General features: G+C 44.9%; 1 protein-coding gene across 4 annotated transcripts in view; it reads right to left on the reverse strand.

Annotated features, from left to right (window-relative positions):
- The window catches only part of CFAP58 (cilia and flagella associated protein 58), a 75,138-nt gene that overhangs the window by 19,922 nt on the left and 30,242 nt on the right, over positions 1 to 24,974 (reverse strand). For all 4 annotated transcript variants that reach the window (XM_075842852.1, XM_075842853.1, XM_075842855.1 and 1 more), the window contains 8 exons: positions 14,863 to 15,000; positions 13,288 to 13,447; positions 11,405 to 11,487; positions 8,893 to 9,084; positions 7,642 to 7,803; positions 7,002 to 7,148; positions 4,163 to 4,303; positions 1,982 to 2,205 (listed from right to left, as the gene is read on the reverse strand). In XM_075842852.1, the coding sequence (XP_075698967.1) occupies positions 1,982 to 2,205; positions 4,163 to 4,303; positions 7,002 to 7,148; positions 7,642 to 7,803; positions 8,893 to 9,084; positions 11,405 to 11,487; positions 13,288 to 13,447; positions 14,863 to 15,000 (1,247 nt within the window). The remainder of the gene's footprint in view (positions 1 to 1,981; positions 2,206 to 4,162; positions 4,304 to 7,001; positions 7,149 to 7,641; positions 7,804 to 8,892; positions 9,085 to 11,404; positions 11,488 to 13,287; positions 13,448 to 14,862; positions 15,001 to 24,974) is intronic.

Consider the following 24,974-nt stretch of genomic DNA (forward strand, 5'->3'; position numbering starts at 1 on the left):
AGTTATATTCTCGTATATAGGAGCAGTATTATAGTAGTTATATTCTTGTATATAGGGGCAGTATTATAGTAGTTATATTCTTGTATATAGGGGCAGTATTATAGTAGTTATATTCTTGTATATAGGAGCAGTATTATAGTAGTTATATTCTTGTATATAGGGGCAGTATTATAGTAGTTATATTCTTGTATATAGGGGCAGTATTATAGTAGTTATATTCTTGTATATAGGGGCAGTATTATAGTAGTTATATTCTTGTATATAGGGTCAGTATTATAGTAGTTATATTCTTGTATATAGGGGCAGTATTATAGTAGTTATAATCTTGTATATAGGGGGCAGTATTATAGTAGTTATATTCTTGTATATAGGGGCAGTATTATAGTAGTTATATTCTTGTATATAGGGGCAGTATTATAGTAGTTATATTCTTGTATATAGGGGCAGTATTATAGTAGTTATATTCTTGTATATAGGAGCAGTATTATAGTAGTTATATTCTTGTATATAGGGGGCAGTATTATAGTAGTTATAATCTTGTATATAGGGGGCAGTATTATAGTAGTTATATTCTTGTATATAGGAGCAGTATTATAGCAGTTATATTCTTGTATATAGGGGGCAGTATTATAGTAGTTATAATCTTGTATATAGGGGGCAGTATTATAGTAGTTATATTCTTGTATATAGGGGCAGTATTATAGTAGTTATATTCTTGTATATAGGGTCAGTATTATAGTAAATATATTCTTGTATATAGGGGCAGTATTATAGTAGTTATATTCTTGTATATAGGAGGCAGTATTATAGTAGTTATATTCTTGTATATAGGAGGCAGTATTATAGTAGTTATATTCTTGTATATAGGGGCAGTATTATAGCAGTTATATTCTTGTATATAGGGGGCAGTATTATAGTAGTTATATTCTTGTATATAGGAGCAGTATTATAGTAGTTATATTCTTGTATATAGTGGGCAGTATTATAGTAGTTATATTCTTGTATATAGGAGCAGTATTATAGTAGTTATATTCTTGTATATAGGGGGTAGTATTATAGTAGTTATATTCTTGTATATAGGGGGCAGTATTATAGTAGTTATATTCTTGTATATAGGAGCAGTATTATAGTAGTTATATTCTTGTATATAGTGGGCAGTATTATAGTAGTTATATTCTTGTATATAGTGGGCAGTATTATAGTAGTTATATTCTTGTATATAGGAGCAGTATTATAGTAGTTATATTCTTGTATATAGGGGTAGTATTATAGTAGTTATATTCCTGTATATAGGGGGCAGTATTATAGTAGTTATATTCTTGTATATAGGGGCAGTATTATAATAGTTATATTCTTGTATATAGGAGCAGAATTATAGTAGTTATATTCTTGTATATAGGGACAGTATTATAGTAGTTATATTCTTGTATATAGGAGCAGTATTATAGTAGTTATATTCTTGTATATAAGGGGACAGTATTATAGTAGTTATATTCTTGTGTATAGGGGCAGTATTATAGTAGTTATATTCTTGTATATAGGGGGCAGTATTATAGTAGTTATATTCTTGTATATAGGAGCAGTATTATAGTAGTTATATTCTTGTATATAGGGGGCAGTATTATAGTAGTTATATTCTTGTATATAGGAACAGTATTATAGTAGTTATATTCTTGTATATAGGGGCAGTATTATAGTAGTTATATTCTTGTATATAGGAGCAGTATTATAGTAGTTGTATTCTTGTATATAGGAGCAGTATTCTAGTAGTTATATTCTTGTATATAGGGGCAGTATTATAGTAGTTATATTCTTGTATATAGGAGGCAGTATTATAGCAGCAGTTATATTGATCTAAGAGACCAGAAAGGTAAAACTAGTTGCACAATATAGAAGCTTCGACCACCTTTACTGAAGATAAGTGACAGGACATAGAAGCTGCCACCACCATTATCACTGACATGCATGGAGGCTTTAATACCTGAGATCTTCCACATTGGCCACCGTTTTGGATAGGATTCCTTTCTCTCGTCTCAGTTTTTTTATCTCCAGTTTGAGGAGTCGAATGTCCTGGACCCTCTGCTTGTACTGGCTTTCCCCTTTGTTCAGGATAGACTGCTGGATTTTGATCTTCTCGTAGAGCAAGGCCAATTCATCATTTCTTCGGACCAGCTGGGTGCCTAACATATCCCTTTCGCTGATTACCTGCGCACATTGACAATGCAGTTATCATAATTATGTCCTACTGAATCGTTTTTCTGCACTGAGAACACTTGTCTATTAATTTTTTAACTAATGAAATGATGTAAAGTGCTCGGTCAGGACGAGACCTCCGGATGTCAGCACAAATCTCTTTACACAGTAAATAAAAAGGAGCGAGATCCGAACGGAGCTCAAAAAGTAACATTTACGCACAAAAAATATCAGAGTAATGTTGGATGGCTGGACGCCATAAGGTCTAATGCATAGACTTGGAGCTTATTCACACAAGTGGTTTGGCCATCACAACAGACATTACAACATTACTTATAATGTGCCAGGCCAAAGATGACCCCTAAACTGGACGCTTTGGAGACTTGGATCCTTAATAGCAGAATGATTAACAATTCTGCAAGCTTCAGAGCTGAAATCTCACAACATTCCCTCCTCGTTCAGTATCTGCATAGAGCTTTCGCTAGTAATTTTCTTTATTTACACTAGGCACTGAACAGTCATCTAAAGCAGAAGAAACAATTTGCCCCATCGTGGATAATGGAGTATATTGCTGGCTGTAACTCAGGATCAGTACAGGATAAGTAATGTAATGTATGTACACAGTGACTCCACCAGCAGAATAGTGAGTTCAGCTCTGGAGTATAATATAGCATGTAACTCTGGATCAGTACAGGATAAGTAATGTCATGTATGTACACAGGTGACTCCACCAGAAGAATAGTGAGTGCAGCTCTGGAGTATAATACAGGATATAACTCCGGATCAGTACAGGATAAGTCATGGAATGTATGTACACAGTGACTCCACCAGCAGAATAGTGAGTGCAGCTCTGGAGTATAATACAGGATATAACTCCGGATCAGTACAGGATAAGTCATGGAATGTATGTACACAGTGACTCCACCAGCAGAATAGTGAGTGCAGCTCTGGAGTATAATACAGGATGTAACTCAGGATCAGTAATGTAATGTATGTACACAGCGACTCCACCAGCAGAATAGTGAGTGCAGCTCTGGAGTATAATACAGGATGTAACTCAGCATCAGTACAGGATAAGTAATGTAATGTATGTACACAGTGACTCCACCAGCAGAATAGTGAGTGCAGCTCTGGAGTATAATACAGGATGTAACTGAGGATCAGTACAGGATAAGTAATGTAATGTATGTACACAGTGACTCCACCAGCAGAATAGTGAGTGCAGCTCTGGAGTGTAATACAGGATGTAACTCAGGATCAGTACAGGATAAGTAATGTAATGTATGTACACAGTGACTCCACCAGCAGAATAGTGAGTGCAGCTCTGGAGTATAATACAGGATGTAACTCAGGATCAGTACAGGATAAGTAATGTAATGTATGTACACAGTGACTCCACCAGCAGAATAGTGAGTGCAAGAATCATGTCACTTAGTGACTTAGCTGATTGTAGGTATCTTGCTTCTTAACCCAAAATCAGTTGTTATTGCCAGGAAACGCTTTTTCTGCTGACCTCTATGAAAACCGATGGGCATGCAATGCCAGTGGTCCTCCAGAGCGAGAACTAATCTTAGCAGCGGTTCTCGGCTCTGACTATTAGGAGGGAGAGGAGGTCCAATTTGAAGTCCTTCCATTTGCCAAAATAAGTCCTAACAATGTGAGTCTATAGACCCAAGAAGTGCAACCCCCTCTTTGGCACTTTAAGGGGCTGCTTAGTGGGTGTAATTGTAATTCTATTAGGGGAATATATTTATTTTAATAGGTTTGTTATGCCGACAGTTTCTCTTTAACGGAATAGTGTGAAGGAGACGTCTAAAAATGTCATTTACTATTATGGGAAGTCTTTCTGCCGTGTCTACATGAAAATGCGCAGCAGATAATAGTGTAGAAGCCTCTGTGGACGACCCCGCTGGTATTTATGGAAAGTGGGATAGAAGAGGCTGCAATGTGTAAGAACTGATAACCGTGCCTGATCCAGCTCCTTCCTCTGCCGGAGTCGCTCGGCGTCGGCTTCGGAGATTATCTTCAAAAGTTTCCGCTCTTCAGCCTCCAGGTTTTCAATGAACTGTTTGGCCTCGACGCTCTGCTGTTTCATCTTCTGCAGCTCGGCCTGTAATATAGAAGACATATAATGTTTCGTAACACAATGAAAAGCTGCCCGTGTATCATCCCATTACATGGCCTGAGAGAACATTCGGGGGGACGGGAACACGTAGGGGGAGATAACAAGAGATCCCTGAAGTTAGACGTGCTGAATATGTCGCAAGAGTTCCTGACACTTTGGAGGTCTCCATGAGATGGACATAAATCCTTCTAGAGGGGTCTCAGGGTGGGAACCCTTCACCCCTGATCCCAGGAGTGTTCCGATATTATTTGTGATGGGGAGATTGGTCTTGAAAGAGGCAAAAATGTTAAAAAGTCTCCCCTGGTGGTAAATATTGGGGGGGAGATTTACAAGGCAAAATGCGCCCAAAAATTCTTGCACAATTTTCACGCAAAGAGTTGCGTGCGCCAAATTTATCATGTGTTTTAGACACTTTTTGCACCTTCCTCCACAGTTTAGTAAAGCGCCTAGAAAAAAAGGGGTGCAGCAAAGAGGAATCTAGATTTATTAACGACATGCGTTTTTGGCCCAAAATATTGGTGTAATATAATAATATCGTAATAAAAAAAGAGAAACGTGTCTAACATGTCTACCAGGATGCGCCAAATTTATCATACAGCGTTATAAATTTGCCGCAGTTCTGCCCGTCTGGTCTAAGTTTGGACAGTAATAATAAATGTATCTTTACATTGCCCAGAAGTGGCACAACGTGGTGGAAAAGCGCAGGACACCTGTCTTACCTGAGTGCAGCTGTGAAGCCCCACCCACTTAATAAAAGAAAATGTGCACGTTGGAAAAAGTGGCGCAGGACAGAAAATGCTACACTACACAATCTGCACCGACTTACAGCACTGGTCATGGGAGTGAGAAATCAGACATGTTCTGCAGCAATTCACAAGCCACAAGTCAGAGATATGGGAGCAGAGGATACATCAGTAGGAATATTTGCCATTCAGAAGCCTGGGAAAGCAGGGTGAGCCCAAATAAAAAATGGCCAAAGAGAATAATATTAAAAGTCTTCGCACAAGAGGACGACTCGGGGGCTGATATTCACGGAGGATATTATTTGCGATCGTTTTTTTTGGGGTGGGGGCGTGAATGATTTTATGTGCTGGATCGGTTATTTCCTTCTGTAATAACAGCAATAAATAAGAAGAGGCAGCGTAATAGATCTGGGAGAACGAGCCACGCTCGAGTATTCAGCTTTCCCGGATGATGAGGACTCTGCAGCTCGCAGGTGGTGTGTCTCCGGCATAAGGAATAATCCGGGTGAGAGACAGGACTGCCCGGGGCAGAGACTAATGTGCTGCTGAGATTTGGACACATTCCCTGCTAAATAATTGAGCTGCACAAGTGTCGGTGTCAGGCTGATAGCGGCGGATCCCTGGGCAGGCGGAGACGTGTGCGCTGCAGCGCCTTGTACGCCGGGGAGCGGCCGCTGAAGAGTCTCCGTGAATATGACAGGCCTGACAAATGAATGGGAGATCGGCATAAACTCATCAATCGTCCCTTGACTCCGCCGATCGATCGCTAATCTATCACTAATGCAATAAATCTCTGACAAGGGCCAAAGTCACGGCTGGGGGGGGGGGGGGTGATGTTAAAGGGGTATTCTAGAGAATGAAAGTTATAGCATATCCAGGGACGTAGCGGTAGGAGGTCTTACACGGGCCCTGTTGGGTCCCAAATACACCAGCATTATAAAGGTCACATGGTGGGTGGGGGGTCCTGTTACGGAGCTTCTGGATATACCATAAATGTCTGATGGGTAGGGCATCCCACCTCCCTCTTATCCGTCACATCCGCTTGTACCCGCCGTCGTCCCCTTGACTTCAAAGCTTTCTGCAACCTTTTTGTGCTCATCCCACACGACATCTGGCATCACAGTGAATGCATTCAAGACAATTTAGTGCAATACTTAAAGTGGTATTCCAACTGTAGCCATTTATGACATATCCGTAGGTGGAGCACTGGTCCGGGTGTTCCGGTCATTCCCAGAGACCATAATAGAGAGAGAAGCGGTGCATGCTCAACCTGCTCCTCCTGCTCAGATGCCAGCCGCTATGGATTGCAAAACAAGGATCACAGGTTCTCCCAGGGTCCAAGAGGTCAGACCCCCTCCTATTAGATTTTATGACATATGCTAAAGATACGTCATGAATGGCTATGGCCGGAATACCCCTTTAAACTCATTGTATTAGATGGTAGAATATCTCTGACTCTTTCTTCCCGCAGGAGAGTGGTCACTGCCTGAAGAGTCTGGGGGAGACAGAGGAGTCTGGCAGCGGCTTATTCCCGCCTCTCCATCACACTCGGTCGAGTCGAGCTTGCATGGGTATGCGGGAGTCGGGGGCAATAGCTCTAGGACAAACCAGCGTTATGTGTATGAGCAGCTTCAGGTGTGAGCAGAGGCGGAGGGCTATGAGGAAGAATGCACTGCCGGAGTCATGCCGCGCGTCCTGGGCCGACTCTGCCTCAGATTAATGCCAGTTCAACAGTCAGGTTGCTGGGAAATGCTACATGATCAACTCTAGTTGTTAGGCAGAGTATCCCTAGCAACCAGTCTGTCCTAAACAACTCCACTGTTCAGCTTAGCTTATATGTGGCGTGTCCCTGTGCTCCCAGCAGAGAAGTAGAAGAGCTGTGGACATACAATGGAACCCGCGTATGAAATGTAAGAAGTGACTTATAGACGGGTACGAACCTTCAGAGCCTCCTTCTCCTTCTCTATACGTTGGTGGTCCAGATGGACCTTGACCAGAGAGGATTCCTTGGAGGTGATCTCTTCCTTCAACTGGTCCACCTGGTGGTTCATGATCTTCAGCTTTCTCTTCATCTCCGTTATTTCATCCTGTGAAGAAGACGACTTTATTACTGGAGTAACACGAATGCCACGCTCGTACAGGGCCCGGCGCTGAAGTGGATCCAACCACTGGGGTAACGTCAGCGACATGCCATAACGGGGGCGCATTTACTAAATGAAATGTGGCTTTTGAGTGGCGTTGTTATTGGACGATTTGTCAGATTTAGAAAAAAATTGCCTCAAAGGGTCGGAGCTAAACAATGTGCTCCATATTTATTATTGACTTGTGACTTTTTTTTATATTGGTGTGCAGGATGAGGTGACCTTAGTGTCTAGTATGTTGCAGTAAATATATGTGGCCCCAGGCCAGAACTTCATCACCGTGACCTAACATGAGACGCCGGGTCCTGCCTGACCATTCAGGTCTCCAGTTTTGCCTAATTTACTCAATCCTGGAGAATCCCTTTAAATCCCCACCCCCACAGGTTAATGCATCACTCCCTTCCTCTTCTCCAGGTAATTTTGAGAAGTGACGATGCACCTGAGCTTCAATGAGGTTCTTGCTGTACAGGTTCCGGTCGGATCTCACGGCTTCATATAAATTCTGCTGCTGCTTCAGCTTTGTTTCAGCTTCAGCGATCTTTTTCTTATAATCGAAGATCTGCATCTCCCGGACTTTGATATCCTCCATGTGCTGAAGAACCTGAAAGACAAGAGTACAATAGAGGGGGGGGGGGGGGGGTCACATTTGTAAATATTACTCTTCAGGTAAAACCCCGCGGGTCAGCAGTGGCGAGGTCGTGATGAGGACAGAAACTGCGCCGGCATGATGTTCAGGCGGGTTTTGAAATTGCGCGGTGTTGCCGTTTACCTGCAAAATCATGTGACCATTAAAAAAGAAACTCTTACACTTGGGCTACAAAGGTCGTAGCGCCACAGATGGCTGGGTCGGGCTCCCCGCCTCGCGGGTAATGAAAGTGAATATGGTCAATTTTGGACACTCAAGTTTCTGCGACCGCGACACGACGGTTGCAAACAATCCAAACTCGCTGGACTTCTTGCAACTGGTGTCGCAGCAACTTGCAGGTCGGAAAGGGACTACGTTCACTTTCATTACTTGCAGTGCAGGCAGCGCTACACAGCGATTTTTGGCGAGCGGCCATTACCAAACAATTTGAAAACCAAGCTGAAACGCATTCCGGTGCAGTTATCGGCCAGATCACAGCCACATCAATGGCGGCCAGTGGGGCCTTACACTACCCCTATATGGCTAAGAGCACCGTAGACCCCAGCCTTGTGGTCCATGAATAGAATGACAGAACCACAGTGAATACTGACACTCAGGCAGAGTCTTAGGAGAGGGGAAAAAAATGTATCTCTGCAGATTACTATGGCATTCAGTATCTGTGGAAAGCTGGGTGACCACCCCTATGGGCACTGTAATGGTTTTTATTACTGATGGTCACCCAGCACTTGTGAGTAAGAGACCAAGGTAACTTAGAAATGGCTAAATAAATATCAAACGAGTGGGTGGCTGAGAAGTTTTCTAGCGTTCAGATATCAAATGCTACAGCAGTCAATAGAATGAACTTTCCTGTCCCATTGATTTCCACAGGATCCACGCTCAATGTTTATTGGGCCTGGCAGGCTGTCCCTCAACGTTTGATAAGAGGAAAAAGTAGGATCGGACAGAATTGATTTAAACAAATCCATAGCTTCACGTGGAGATAAGCGGCATTGTGCATGTCTGGCAGCCTCTTATCTCCAGGAGAAGATGGAGAAGGGAGCCCACCTTCTGGGTCAGCTCGCTGGCCTCATTGATGTATCGGTCCCTCTCCTTCTCTAGCTGATAGATGATCTTCCTTTGTTTCTGGGCCTCCTCCTTGTAGTTGATAATTTCCTCTTCCAGGTTCTTCTTGGACTGCTCGTGGAGCTTCACCAGGTTCAGCTGCTTCTGGGTGGCATTTCCTGCTTTCAGGAGATTCTAGAAGGAAGGGAGAAGTGTGAGAAAGCATAAAAGATTGTTATCCCACATCCATGTGTTATACCCAGGTCACATCTGGAGCTGCATTCACAATTCTGCTTGATCCCGGTTTGCTCTTGGGCTGCTGCTCCTCGCTGGTTCAGTATTTGTAAGGTCAGAGCCTTTAGTATTTACTGTCGTAGGCAGCACAACGATGAAGAACAAGTTACAGCTCCCAAAATGAAAGCCTCCGAGAGGAAGTTAGTGGAATATTAAATGCAGCTCTAGATGTGATTGGAGCAGAAGTCATGTTGTAATTTAAAGGGATAGTCCAAATTATCCACAGGATATGCAATAATTTTCTGATAGATCAGAGTCCTACTCTGGAACCTACACCTATATTAGGAACGGCCACACCACCTGGCAAGACGGCTGCCGGCGCATGGAAAGAGCAGCGCACATTTGCGACCACCTCTCCATACATTCTCAATGCAGCAAATGGCGGCCATCCCACCCAGCTGGACAGGGATCTGGCAACCCCCGTTATAGAGATAGGCATGGGTCCCGGAGCTGGGACCCACATCTATTAGACATTTATGGCATATCCCGTGGATATGCCATAAATATTTAAGTTGGGAACACCCCCTTATACTAGATTCAAAGTAAAGGAAAATACTGGCGGCTCCTTAAAAGGGGTTTTCCTGATATTACATTAATGGTTTATTTTTAGGGTACCCCATCAACATATGGTCGGTGGGGGATCCCTACAGAACAGCAGAACGATGGGGCATGGGTGCTCGCTGGAACGCTGCCGTTCCTTCACTGCAGAACCTGGCACAGTACTGTGTGGCTGTACCTGGTACTGCTTACCCTCTGGGTGGTGCCAGGCACTGCAGTGAAGGGCAGTCTGCTGATCTGCGAGGACTGGGGGTGGGAACCCCACCAATTATACATTGATAAGCCATCAACATTATATCCTGGAAAACTCACACACTCTGGCTACTGGGAACCCCACTGATCCTGAGAATGAGGGGATCCCCTATTAAAATGTATGGGAGTGGGAGCATTTGGAGTTGTCTGTAACTCCCATTAATTTCCACAGAGAGTAACTCTGCACTGAGAATAGGCAATGGGACTCCATCAGGATCTGTGGGGGTCTCAGATCCCGACTGATAACACTTTTAAAGGGATTTCCAGTTGTATGTATAAAGCTTAATCCTTGTATAGTGAAAAGTTTCAAGTTCATTTTTTACATTCAGAGGCTGAAAATCCCTGTAACCCAGCCCTGCTCACACAGCTGCTGGGTGTGTTACAGTGTCTCAGTAAAAGTAAAGTGCAGGACAGGAGCGTTTTATGCTCTATGTCTTGTGCTTTCACTGATACACTGTAACAAATTGCAGCTGCGCAGCCACTGACAGCAAGCAGAAATCTTTAAAAAAAAAGCAAGAACCTGAAACACAAAGTTATTACAAATTTTGCAGTACTTTTTATTAAACAAAGACTAAGCTTTACTTTCATAAGAGTGGACAAGCCTTTTAAGATGTGTTAGATTAGCAAGCACCACGTTGTCTCAGAGAAAACCCCCGTTTAGTCCCGGTTCTGATTTTGCTAGCCACATATGCACGTCCCGTATACAGTAGTTTACATTGATTGTTCAGCCCTGGGAAAGGTTGATCACTTCCTTAGTGCACCAGTTAAAAAGGTTATCCTGTGAATCCGTTTCACACCAAAAGTCAATAAATGCTAATAATTGCTGATTTAAAGTAATTTGCAGTGTTTCTAGCAACAAGAAAAAAAATACATTCTTTTTTTTTTTTTTTTTTAACGTTCCTGTGTCCCCATGGTGCTGCTGGGGTAGGGGCTCCGAGCAGAATCAGTTTCCTTCCCACTCTGGCAGCTGACAATATAGTCATTTCTTACTTTCCCTACAGAAGGAGTCCCCTCAGCTATTCTGCCATACTGCTGCTCCTTCCCTGACAAGCAGGGTAGAAAGCCATTTCTATTGGCTGCTCTACAGTAAATAGAGGATCACTATGCAGAGACTTGGCTGTGGGGAGAGTGACTGAGCATGCGTATGTACCAGAACTCAGCTCATTAGGTGCACCTGCACATTGCTATACACTTGGAACACCAGGTGGCGCCATATTATGTAGTAAGTAAATGTCATAACTCTTTACTGGATCATTTTTTAACAGTATGTAAATGTGTTTTTTTTTATGATCTTTACAATAAATATGATATTTTAAGGATGGGAAAACCCCTTTAACCTCTCCTCTACTTTAATGTATTATCTACGGCTGTTACATGCGTTCTTGGCGTTGTCACGTTACTGAGCGCTCACCTTGTTCAGCTCGTCCCTCTCTCTCATCAGCTCGTCCACGGCTTTCTTATCCAGCTCTGCTTGTTTCTTTGCAGACTCCAGCTCTGGGGGAATATAGACGGATTTTTAGGGCAGGCTGAAAGCTCAACACTGTCAAAATGAGCTTACACTTCAAAATTAACCCCCAGATTTCCCCCTCTGTCAGCAGAACAACCGCTCTGTATACATCACTGGGTCGGGTGCCTGGAGCGGAGTTACTGCTTTTTATTGGTCGGTGGTGGTGTATGGCTATGCTAAATAAAGAGATTCTCTGGTTTTATGTACATTGTGTTTTAATTCATCATCATCTGCTTGCAGTCTGTGGATGGAAACCTGCTATGATCATTTCTCGGTCACACAGGTGCAGAGCTTGTTAAAAGAGAGATCCCCTAAAAGCAACGCTTCCTTATACCTCCATATATACAGAGTACGATGGAACATGCCACCACTTTTTTCTTGCCGGCATCGTATAGAATCCAACAGAAAAACTTCTGTACGCCTCTGTATGAAAATGGAGTCCTGCATCTCTGACAGTAGAGGTTTCGTGTACCGCCATGGTAGCCCTATAACAGCTCCATGCAAAACAGAGACATAATACAGCCGTGTGCATGAGCCCTAGGCTACAATCAGACGAGCGTAGCGAACCGCCGCCTAACCTCGGACACGAAAAACTGCAGTTTTTCACGTCCGAGGTGCACCCGTGTGGGACGTGTTGTCGTGCATCCCCCATTGACTAGAGTCTATGGTGGGTTGCAGACACGCTGTAAAATAGGACATGTCCTATTTTTTCACGGACCCTTCACACGCTCCATTGAAACAAGTCGTGTGAATGGCCCCATTGAAGTACATGAACCCATGTTTTAACGGCCGTTACACGGACTACATATACGCTCTTCTGAATGAGCCCTAAGGGCAGATTTTCAGCCTGTGTATGTGCCATAAATGTCTATGGTGAGAATACCTCTGAGCGCTACGCTTTATTTACAGTATATAGGATTGGACTAGCCTTTTGATGGAGTTTTCCGGGTCTACAATATTGATGCGCTATTCTTAGGATAGGCCATCAAAACCTGATCGGTGGGGGTCCAACTCCCGGCATCCTCATGGATCAGATGACTGAAGGGGCCACCCCGTTCTAGCGATTGCTGTGACCCTTTCATGGTTTACTAGGCACAGCGCCGTACATTTAGTAGTGGCTTTGCCTGGTATTGCAGCTCAGTCCCATTCATTTAAAGTGTAACTACACATACGACAAACTTCTGACATGTCATAGTGACATGTCAGAAGTTTGGATTGGTGGGGGTCCGAGCACTGAGACCCACACCAATCTCTAAAAGGAAGCGGCAGAAGGTCTCGTGTGAGCGCCCAGCCGCTCCGTGTCTGTTTGGCTTTTTCCGGAAATAAATGTATCGGTGTACGGGCTCAATAGAAAGTCTATGAGTCTGTACTCCGATACATTGGCTTTCCGGAAAAAGCCGAACAGAAACGAAGCGGCGGAGCGCTCACACGAGACCTTCTGCCGCTTAGTTTTAGCGATTGGTGGGGGTCTCAGTACTCGGACCCCACCAATCAAGACTTCTGACATGTCACTATGACATGTCAGAAGTTTGTTGAACGTTTAGTTACCTTTTAAAGCCTGAGCTGCAATACCAGGCATAGCCACAATCAAATGTATGGCGCTGTGCTGGTTAACAATGACGGGGACGCGGCACTCGCTGGAACGCAGCGCTCCTTCCGTCAGCGGATAGGCAGGGGTGTCGTAAGCCAGATAGCCTATCAGTATTATAAATGGATTTCCCAGAAGACCCTATTAACAATTATCTTTATGCATATGGTTCGGTTTAGTGATGTTCTGCCGGCTTCACCTCTCTCCAGTCCCGTCATTTGGTTTTTCAGAGTTCCTCGCTGTTGCTCCACCTCAATCTTCTGCTCCTCCATCTGCCGATATTTCCTCTGAATTGATTCTCTGACCTTGGAAAGTTTGGAGATTTCCTGCCGCATCTGACTGATCTCATCTTCTCTAGACTGTGAATGAAAAACAGGAGGGGATGTAAATATCCTATGGAATTGAGCAGTTGCTACCAGGTTACCCTATAGATTAGAGCTGATCGCTGGGGTCCCAGCAGGACATCCTGTGATCATCTGATCGTCGGGATATCCCCTTAATAAAAAAGAAGGTTTAAGGGAAGCAAAAAGTAAAAGAGGAAGAGGGTGACCATCAGATCACCAGAGCTCTTTAGAGATACTTAAGAAGCAGGGAATGCTGGGAGATGTGATCCCAAGAGATTAAAGAATTGTGAGACCATCACAGAAATAATGAATACGGGATTAATAGGCCCTTAAAGTGACAGTAGCTGCATCTTCCGTCAAAATGTGCAAATTTGGGGAGGCAGCGAGTGGCAGGGAGGTCCGTTTGCGGGAACGGTTTGACGTGTTGCGCTGTGTTCTCGCCAACCAGACTGCCCTGTCTGGCACTGCATCTACTGCCGCCATTGCAAAATTTCAGTAGGCGATGCAGCTCATAGACCGTGACAGTCTCACTTAGGCTTTGTTCACACAGGGCGGATACGCTGTGTAAAAGCACGCAGCGTATCTGCCCTGGTGGCCACTGGGAATTCCGGACGGAAAAAAACGCATTACATTTTGGTGCAGTTTTTCGATTGGAAAACTGCAAAAAAATGCACGTTTAAAAAAACAAAAACCACATACTTACCCTCCGCCGCCTGGGATGACGTTTAATCCCATGTGATCGCTGCAGCCTTTGATTGGCCTTGGATTGGCCTTTGATTGGCTGCTGCGGTCACATGGGATGAAGAGTCATCCCAGGAGGCCGGCCTGGATGAAGCACAGAATTCTGGGTAAGTATAAGATTTATTTTTTTCTGAGTTGCATTTTTTGCGGCTGAATCACAGCTTTTCCGCCGCAAAATAACGCAACATCTGCTATTCTTACCTCCCCATTGAATTCAATACAACAAAAAAAGCAGCGATTCCGCAAATACAATTGACGTGCTGCGGAATAAATAAAAACGCACCGCAGGTCAATTTCGGAGCGTTTTTTTTCGCTTATAATTTACGCAGCGTGGGGAGGAGATTTGTTCCGCAGTATTTACGCTGAGTGTGAACTTACCCTTAGAGTAAAAAAAATCCCCAGTAGATAAAAGTCATCACTCAACTTTTCCAGGGCTGAATGGAAATTCGTCTAGCAATGCGAACATACATAATCCACGTGTGTCATTACACAACACAGATTTGCCATTCAGGACTCTAGAAAAGCTGAATACGATCTCCTGTCAGAGCTTTAATGGTATATTAGCTGTCACCCATCTTTCCTAGAAACAGATAGAACTACGCCACGGCTCAAGCACGTTAACAACTGAATGGACGAACGGCTCATTTTTAGTCGGGGGTCTCTATATGGCCGATCAGCGGAGGGGTTACCCTTAATTCCAGTTGCTTCTGCTGGTTTTCCTGGATGACTTGTTCGTTGGCGACGCTGTGCTGCTCGTTCTCCTGCTGCAGTTTGGCGTTTCGGATCTGGAACTGTTCTAGTTCTTTGGTTACTCTCTCGTTTAGGATCTGTAGGAGATGCAGGAAATGTGGAAAGGTCTTTTAACCACCTTAGGGTCTATTCACACTACGTTTAGGACATCCATCAGACGTACAGGTCGAGAAATACCCCTACATACCCATGTCATACAGTTAAAAGAAGAACGTATACCGCGCTCTCCTATCCAGCGAAAACAAAAGGTAGACCGTCCCAGCAGGTGGCAAAGGAAAACTCTTTTGGCATCCGTCGGGCCATTGGGGGGGGGGGGGGGGGGGGTCGACGGACATGCAGAATAGACCCTTATATGTAAAGTCTCTGCTGCCTAGTCACCACTTATATAACCCCCTTCACTACCATAACTTTCTCCAGGATACAACCCATCCCCCAACGTCCTAGACAATGACATAATATAATACAATATAATAATAATAATAATGTTATGTATGTACAGACTCTTCTTAGGCTATGTTCACACGGAGTATTTTGCAGGAGGAATATCTGCCTCAAAATTCCGTTTGGAACTTTGAGGCAGATTTTCCTCTCCCTGCACGCTGATTTTTGCGGAGTTTTTCGCCCGCAGCCATTGAGCGCCGCGGACATAAAACACCGCGAAATACGCTTTCTCTGCCTCCCATTGAAGTCAATGGGAGGTCAGAGGTGGAAACGCCCGAAGATAGGGCATGTAAAACTGCCTCGCGGGAAAAAAGACGCCGACGCCTCCCATTGAAATCAATGGGAGGCATTTTCGGGCCATTTTTGCCGAGTTTTGCGACGCGGTTTCTGCGTCAAAAAACTCGGCAAAATACTCCGTGTGAACCCAGCCTTAGAGAACATACACATCCCAAATTGCATTGCCTCACTGCAATAACATTAATATGCAATTTTCAGCATATGTAAATATAACGAGTCACATTACATCAATTATTAGAGTTACAGCCTGTGTTATACTCTAGAGCTGTGATCACAATTCTGCTGATTGTTATTGGAAACAGTCAGCAAGCTTGTGGAGAGACACACCCCTAACAGCTTAGCTGAGCCCCTATAATACAGAACAATTAGGTTCTCTGAGTGCAAATCACTAGAATAAGGCCCCCTGTCCACGACAGGATTTTTCATCCGTAATTCCGGACCCATTCATTTCCATGGGCTACGGACACCTTTCCGTATTTTTACTGATGGGTGTCCGTACCGTAGAAATTATAGAACATGTCCTTTTTTTTGTCCATAATTATGGCACGGACTCCCCATGTGCATTCGTAGCCTTCCGTAATTACGGAAGCGTTGCTATGCGACGCTAGGGGATTACCTAAGATTCCTCGCAGATTTTTTTGTGGATCCGTAAATACGCATGCATTACGGATGCAATACGGACCGTATTTACGGACACCGTTCAATATATGCGGATGATTTACGGATGACTATAAATGACTACGGATTCGTATTTACGGATGGATGAAATCTACGTTCGTGCGCATGGGGCCTGAGCTCTGTGCAGATACTGGACAAGCAAGGAATGCTGGGAGGTCTCAGTCTGCAGAATGTAGAGCGTAGCTCTGCAGATTCTGTATAGAAACTGGTCTTCAAAAGGTAAAAATGTGCTGTAACCCCTCCGACACCACGCCGTACAGCGCAGGTGTCAGCTGTAATGTAAAGCCGACACCCTGCTGCTACGGCCGAGATTCCTCTTTAAGCCCATTGGCGCAATTCTGGGGGCCCGATGTGCCGCCATGGACATGAGCCTAATAGGTCCTGCCAGAGACAGGGCTTGATAGGCATACAACACTGCAATACATGGGCAAGCAAAGGATCGGATGTTCAAGTGACATATGAAGGGGGGGGGGAAGTAAAAAAAATTAGGCTGGGTTCACACGACCATGTTACGTCCGTAATGTACGGAACGTATTTCGGACGGAAGACCCGGACCGAACACAGTGCAGGGAGCCGGGCTCCTAGCATCTTAGTGATGTACGATGCTAGGAGTCCCTCCCTCGCTGCAGGACAGCTGTCCCGTACTGTAATCATGTTTTCAGTACAGGACAGTAGTTCCACGCAGAGGCAGGGACTCCTAGCGTCGTACATCACTATGATGCTAGGAGCCCGGCCCCCTGCAGTGTGTTCGGTCCGGGTCTTCCGGCCGAAATACGTTCCGTACATTACGGACGTAACATGGTCGTGTGAACCCAGCCTTATTGTAAAAAAAAAAAAAAAAGTTCAATAAAGTTTACAAACAAAAACTAGAAAAAAAAAACACTTTTATATTGTGCAATAGTAATAAAACACACACAAAAAAAACTATACGGTAAATTTATAAATTTGGTATTGTCGGAATCGTATTAACCCGCAGAATAAAGTTATCTTGTCATTAGTGCCGCACAGCGAGCGACAAAAAAACAAATCTTAAAAAAAGGAATGTTTTTTTCTTCCATTCCTCCTGCCCACACATATTATAATGCCCCCATAGCTGCCCCCACACAGTATAATGCCCCCCATAGCTGCCCTAATAAGTAATAAAATGCAATACATTATATACACAAGGTCTCATATGGATGTGTAACCGGAAAAATAAAGAAATGTATGACTTTCGGAATGAGGAGATGAAAAACTAAAAAAAATGAAAGTCACTGAAGGGCCAATCTAGGGCCCCGTCCTACAGATTAGGGCGTCCCCGATGCAGGGGAGTAGGGAACACTCTACGAATAACCTGTGTCCTGAGACAGATTCAATTATTTAAGAGAATTTTACAAAATAGCCAACTATTCCTTTTCCCGAATTGCGCACTTTGATAATAATATCCTACCATTGTATGTATACAGCTCCTATGCCGTCCAATGTGTCTCCATGCAGGATCTGACTACACACAAGGTTATTTGTAGTCTGTAACCATAAAGACGAATAGGTCTGCATGGGAGCTGTATACCCAAAGTGGGAGCAGATTCTTAATCAAAACTATATTTTTTATATTGGGGCATTTGGAGAAAAAATAAACTGCAGAAGTGTAAACACCAGGGCTGGGCAAATAAATCGGGAAAAAAATCAAAAACAAAATTCAGAGCAATTATCCAACTTCATCTTGTGCACTTGTATACTGTGTGGAGGGCAGTTATGGGGGCATTATATACTGTGTGGAGGGCAGTTATGGGGGCATTATATACTGTGTGGAGGGCAGTTATGGGGGCATTATATACTGTGTGGAGGGCAGTTATGGAGGCATTATATACTGTGTGGAGGGCAGTTATGGGGGCTTTATATACTGTGTGGAGGGCAGTTATGGAGGCATTATATACTGTGTGGAGGGCAGTTATGGGGGCATTATATACTGTGTGGAGGGCAGTTATGGGAGCATTATATACTGTGTGGAGGGCAGTTATGGGGGCATTATATACTGTGTGGAGGGCAGTTATGGGGGCATTATATACTGTGTGGAGGGCAGTTATGGGGGCTTTATATACTGTGTGGAGGGCAGTTATGGGGGCATTATATACTGTGTGGAGGGCAGTTATGGGGGCATTATATACTGTGTGGAGGGCAGTTATGGGGGCATTATATACTGTGTGGAGGGCAGTTATGGGGGCATTATATACTGTGTGGAGGGCAGTTATGGGGGCATTATATACTGTGTGGAGGGCAGTTATGGGGGCTTTATATACTGTGTGGAGGGCAGTTATGGGGGCATTATATACTGTGTGGAGGGCAGTTATGGGGGCATTATATACTGTGTGGAGGGCAGTTATGGGGGCATTATATACTGTCTGGAGGGCAGTTATGGGGGCATTATATACTGTGTGGAGGGCAGTTATGGGGGCATTATATACTGTGTGGAGGGCAGTTATGGAGGCATTATATACTGTGTGGAGGGCAGTTATGGAGGCATTATATACTGTGTGGAGGGCAGTTATGGGGGCATTATATACTGTGTGGAGGGCAGTTATGGGGGCTTTATATACTGTGTGGAGGGCAGTTATGGGGGCATTATATACTGTGTGGAGGGCAGTTATGGGGGCATTATATACTGTGTGGAGGGCAGTTATGGGGGCATTATATACTGTGTGGAGGGCAGTTATGGGGGCATTATATACTGTGTGGAGGGCAGTTATGGGGGCTTTATATACTGTGTGGAGGGCAGTTATGGGGGCATTATATACTGTGTGGAGGGCAGTTATGGGGGCATTATATACTGTGTGGAGGGCAGTTATGGGGGCATTATATACTGTGTGGAGGGCAGTTATGGGGGCATTATATACTGTGTGGAGGGCAGTTATGGGGGCATTATATACTGTGTGGAGGGCAGTTATGGGGGCATTATATACTGTGTGGAGGGCAGTTATGGGGGCATTATGTACTGTGTGGAGGGCAGATATGGGGGATTATATACTGTGTGGAGGGCAGTTATGGAGCCATTATATACTGTGTGGAGGGCAGTTATGGAGGCATTATATACTGTGTGGAGGGCAGTTATGGAGGCATTATATACTGTGTGGAGGGCAGTTACGGAGGCATTATATACTGTGTGGAGGGCAGTTACGGAGGCATTATATACTGTGTGGAGGGCAGTTATGGGGGCATTATATACTGTGTGGAGGGCAGTTATGGGACATTATATACTGTGTGGAGGGCAGTTATGGGACATTATATACTGTGTGGAGGGCAGTTATGGGGGCATTATATACTGTGTGGAGGGCAGTTATGGGGGCATTATATACTGTGTGGAGGGCAGTTATGGGGGCATTATATACTGTGTGGAGGGCAGTTATGGAGGCATTATATACTGTGTGGAGGGCAGTTATGGAGGCATTATATACTGTGTGGAGGGCAGTTATGGGGGCATTATATACTGTGTGGAGGGCAGTTATGGGGGGCATTATATACTGTGTGGAGGGCAGTTATGGAGGCATTATATACTGTGTGGAGGGCAGTAATGGGGGCATTATATACTGTGTGGAGGGCAGTTATGGTGCCATTATATACTGTGTGGAGGGCAGTTATGGAGGCATTATATACTGTGTGGAGGGCAGTAATGGGGGAATAATATACTGTGTGGAGGGCAGTTATGGAGGCATTATATACTGTGTGGAGGGCAGTAATGGGGGCATTATATACTGTGTGGAGGGCAGTAATGGGGGCATTATATACTGTGTGGAGGGCAGTAATGGGGGCATTATATACTGTGTGGAGGGCAGTAATGGGGGCATTATATACTGTGTGGAGGGCAGTTATGGAGGCTTTATATACTGTGTGGAGGGCAGTTATGGGGGCTTTATATACTGTGTGGAGGGCAGTAATGGGGGCATTATATACTGTGTGGAGGGCAGTTATGGAGGCATCATATACTGTGTGGAGGGCAGTAATGGGGGAATAATATACTGTGTGGAGGGCAGTAATGGGGGCATTATATACTGTGTGGAGGGCAGTTATGGGGGCATTATATACTGTGTGGAGGGCAGTTATGGAGGCATTATATACTGTGTGGAGGGCAGTAATGGGGGCATTATATACTGTGTGGAGGGCAGTAATGGGGGCATTATATACTGTGTGGAGGGCAGTTATGGGGGCATCATATACTGTGTGGAGGGCAGTTATGGTGGCATTATATACTGTGTGGAGGGCAGTTATGGAGGCATTATATACTGTGTGGAGGGCAGTAATGGGGGCATTATATACTGTGTGGAGGGCAGTTATGGGGCATTATATACTGTGTGGAGGGCAGTTATGGGGCATTATATACTGTGTGGAGGGCAGTTATGGTGGCATTATATACTGTGTGGAGGCAGTTATGGGGGCATTATATACTGTGTGGAGGGCAGTTATGGGGGCATTATATACTGTGTGGAGGGCAGTTATGGGGGGCATTATATACTGTGTGGAGGGCAGAAATTGGGGCATTATATATACTGTGTGGAGGGCAGTTATGGGGGCTTTATATACTGTGTGGAGGGCAGTTATGGGGGCATTATATACTGTGTGGAGGGCAGTTATGGGGGCATTATATACTGTGTGGAGGGCAGTTATGGGGGATTATATACTGTGTGGAGGGCAGTTATGGGGGCATTATATACTGTGTGGAGGGCAGTTATGGGGGATTATATACTGTGTGGAGGGCAGTTATGGGGGCATTATATACTGTGTGGAGGGCAGTTATGGAGGCATTATATACTGTGTGGAGGGCAGTTATGGGGGATTATATACTGTGTGGAGGCAGTTATGGGGGCATTATATACTGTGTGGAGGGCAGTTATGGGGGGCATTATATACTGTGTGGAGGGCAGAAATTGGGGCATTATATACTGTGTGGAGGGCAGTTATGGGGGCTTTATATACTGTGTGGAGGGCAGATATGGGGGCTTTATATACTGTGTGGAGGGCAGATATGGGGGCATTATATACTGTGTGGAGGGCAGTTATGGGGGCATTATATACTGTGTGGAGGGCAGTTATGGGGGATTATATACTGTGTGGAGGGCAGTTATGGGGGATTATATACTGTGTGGAGGGCAGTTATGGGGGATTATATACTGTGTGGAGGGCAGTTATGGGGGATTATATACTGTGTGGAGGGCAGTTATGGGGGATTATATACTGTGTGGAGGGCAGTTATGGGGGATTATATACTGTGTGGAGGGCAGTTATGGGGGCATTATATACTGTGTGGAGGGCAGTTATGGGGGCATTATATACTGTGTGGAGGGCAGTTATGGGGGCATTATATACTGTGTGGAGGGCAGTTATGGGGGATTATATACTGTGTGGAGGGCAGTTATGGGGGATTATATACTGTGTGGAGGGCAGTTATGGAGGCATTATATACTGTGTGGAGGGCAGTTATGGGGGCATTATATACTGTGTGGAGGGCAGTTATGGGGGCATTATATACTGTGTGGAGGGCAGTTATGGGGGATTATATACTGTGTGGAGGGCAGTTATGGGGGATTATATACTGTGTGGAGGGCAGTTATGGGGGCATTATATACTGTGTGGAGGGCAGTTATGGGGGCATTATATACTGTGTGGAGGGCAGTTATGGGGGGCTTTATATACTGTGTGGAGGGCAGTTATGGGGGCATTATATACTGTGTTGAGGGCAGTTATGGGGGCATTATATACTGTGTGGAGGGCAGTTATGGAGGCATTATATACTGTGTGGAGGGCAGTTATGGTGGCATTATATACTGTGTGGAGGGCAGTTATGGAGGCATCATATACTGTGTGGAGGGCAGTTATGGGGCATTATATACTGTGTGGAGGGCAGTTATGGGGGCATTATATACTGTGTGGAGGGCAGTTATGGGGGATTATATACTATGTGGAGGGCAGTTATGGGGGCATTATATACTGTGTGGAGGGCAGTTATGGGGGCATTATATACTGTGTGGAGGGCAGTTATGGGGGCATTATATACTGTGTGGAGGGCAGTTATGGGGGCATTATATACTGTGTGGAGGGCAATTATGGGGGCATTATATACTGTGTGGAGGGCAGTTTTGGGGGCATTATATACTGTGTGGAGGGCAATTATGGGGGCATTATATACTGTGTGGAGGGCAGTAATGGGGGCATTATATACTGTGTGGAGGGCAGTTATGGGGGCATTATATACTGTGTGGAGGGCAGTTATGGGGCATTATATACTGTGTGGAGGGCAGTTATGGGGGCATTATATACTGTGTGGAGGGCAGTTATGGGGGGCTTTATATACTGTGTGGAGGGCAGTTATGGGGGGCTTTATATACTGTGTGGAGGGCAGTTATGGTGGCATTATATACTGTGTGGAGGGCAGTTATGGAGGCATTATATACTGTGTGGAGGGCAGTTATAGAGGCATTATATACTGTGTGGAGGGCAGTTATGGGGGCATTATATACTGTGTGGAGGGCAGTTATGGGACATTATATACTGTGTGGAGGGCAGTTATGGGGACATTATATACTGTGTGGAGGGCAGTTATGGGGGCATTATATACTGTGTGGAGGGCAGTTATGGGGGATTATATACTGTGTGGAGGGCAGTTATGGGGGATTATATACTGTGTGGAGGGCAGTTATGGGGGATTATATACTGTGTGGAGGGCAGTTATGGGGGATTATATACTGTGTGGAGGGCAGTTATGGGGGCATTATATACTGTGTGGAGGGCAGTTATGGGGGCATTATATACTGTGTGGAGGGCAGTTATGGGGGCATTATATACTGTGTGGAGGGCAGTTATGGGGGATTATATACTGTGTGGAGGGCAGTTATGGGGGATTATATACTGTGTGGAGGGCAGTTATGGGGGATTATATACTGTGTGGAGGGCAGTTATGGAGGCATTATATACTGTGTGGAGGGCAGTTATGGGGGCATTATATACTGTGTGGAGGGCAGTTATGGGGGATTATATACTGTGTGGAGGGCAGTTATGGGGGATTATATACTGTGTGGAGGGCAGTTATGGGGGATTATATACTGTGTGGAGGGCAGTTATGGGGGCATTATATACTGTGTGGAGGGCAGTTATGGGGGCATTATATACTGTGTGGAGGGCAGTTATGGGGGGCTTTATATACTGTGTGGAGGGCAGTTATGGGGGCATTATATACTGTGTTGAGGGCAGTTATGGGGGCATTATATACTATGTGGAGGGCAGTTATGGAGGCATTATATACTGTGTGGAGGGCAGTTATGGTGGCATTATATACTGTGTGGAGGGCAGTTATGGAGGCATCATATACTGTGTGGAGGGCAGTTATGGGGCATTATATACTGTGTGGAGGGCAGTTATGGGGGCATTATATACTGTGTGGAGGGCAGTTATGGGGGATTATATACTGTGTGGAGGGCAGTTATGGGGGCATTATATACTGTGTGGAGGGCAGTTATGGGGGCATTATATACTGTGTGGAGGGCAGTTATGGGGGCATTATATACTGTGTGGAGGGCAGTTATGGGGGCATTATATACTGTGTGGAGGGCAATTATGGGGGCATTATATACTGTGTGGAGGGCAGTTATGGGGGCATTATATACTGTGTGGAGGGCAATTATGGGGGCATTATATACTGTGTGGAGGGCAGTTATGGGGGCATTATATACTGTGTGGAGGGCAGTTATGGGGGCATTATATACTGTGTGGAGGGCAGTTATGGGGCATTATATACAGTGTGGAGGGCAGTTATGGGGGGCATTATATACTGTGTGGAGGGCAGTTATGGGGGCATTATATACTGTGTGGAGGGCAGTTATGGGGGCATTATATACTGTGTGGAGGGCAGTTATGGGGCATTATATACAGTGTGGAGGGCAGTTATGGGGGCATTATATACTGTGTGGAGGGCAGTTATGGGGGCATTATATACTGTGTGGAGGGCAGTTATGGGGGGCTTTATATACTGTGTGGAGGGCAGTTATGGGGGGCTTTATATACTGTGTGGAGGGCAGTTATGGTGGCATTATATACTGTGTGGAGGGCAGTTATGGAGGCATTATATACTGTGTGGAGGGCAGTTATAGAGGCATTATATACTGTGTGGAGGGCAGTTATGGGGGCATTATATACTGTGTGGAGGGCAGTTATGGGACATTATATACTGTGTGGAGGGCAGTTATGGGGACATTATATACTGTGTGGAGGGCAGTTATGGGGGCATTATATACTGTGTGGAGGGCAGTTATGGGGGGCTTTATATACTGTGTGGAGGGCAGTTATGGAGGCATTATATACTGTGTGGAGGGCAGTTATGGGGGCATTATATACTGTGCGGAGGGCAGTTATGGGGGGCTTTATATACTGTGTGGAGGGCAGTTATGGTGGCATTATATACTGTGTGGAGGGCAGTTATGGAGGCATTATATACTGTGTGGAGGGCAGTTATGGGGGCATTATATACTGTGTGGAGGGCAGTTATAGAGGCATTATATACTGTGTGGAGGGCAGTTATGGGGGCATTATATACTGTGTGGAGGGCAATTATGGGGGCATTATATACTGTGTGGAGGGCAGTAATGGGGGCATTATATACTGTGTGGAGGGC

The sequence above is a fragment of the Rhinoderma darwinii genome, chromosome 11, assembly GCF_050947455.1.
Source record: "Rhinoderma darwinii isolate aRhiDar2 chromosome 11, aRhiDar2.hap1, whole genome shotgun sequence".
Taxonomy (NCBI): Eukaryota; Metazoa; Chordata; class Amphibia; order Anura; family Rhinodermatidae; genus Rhinoderma; species Rhinoderma darwinii.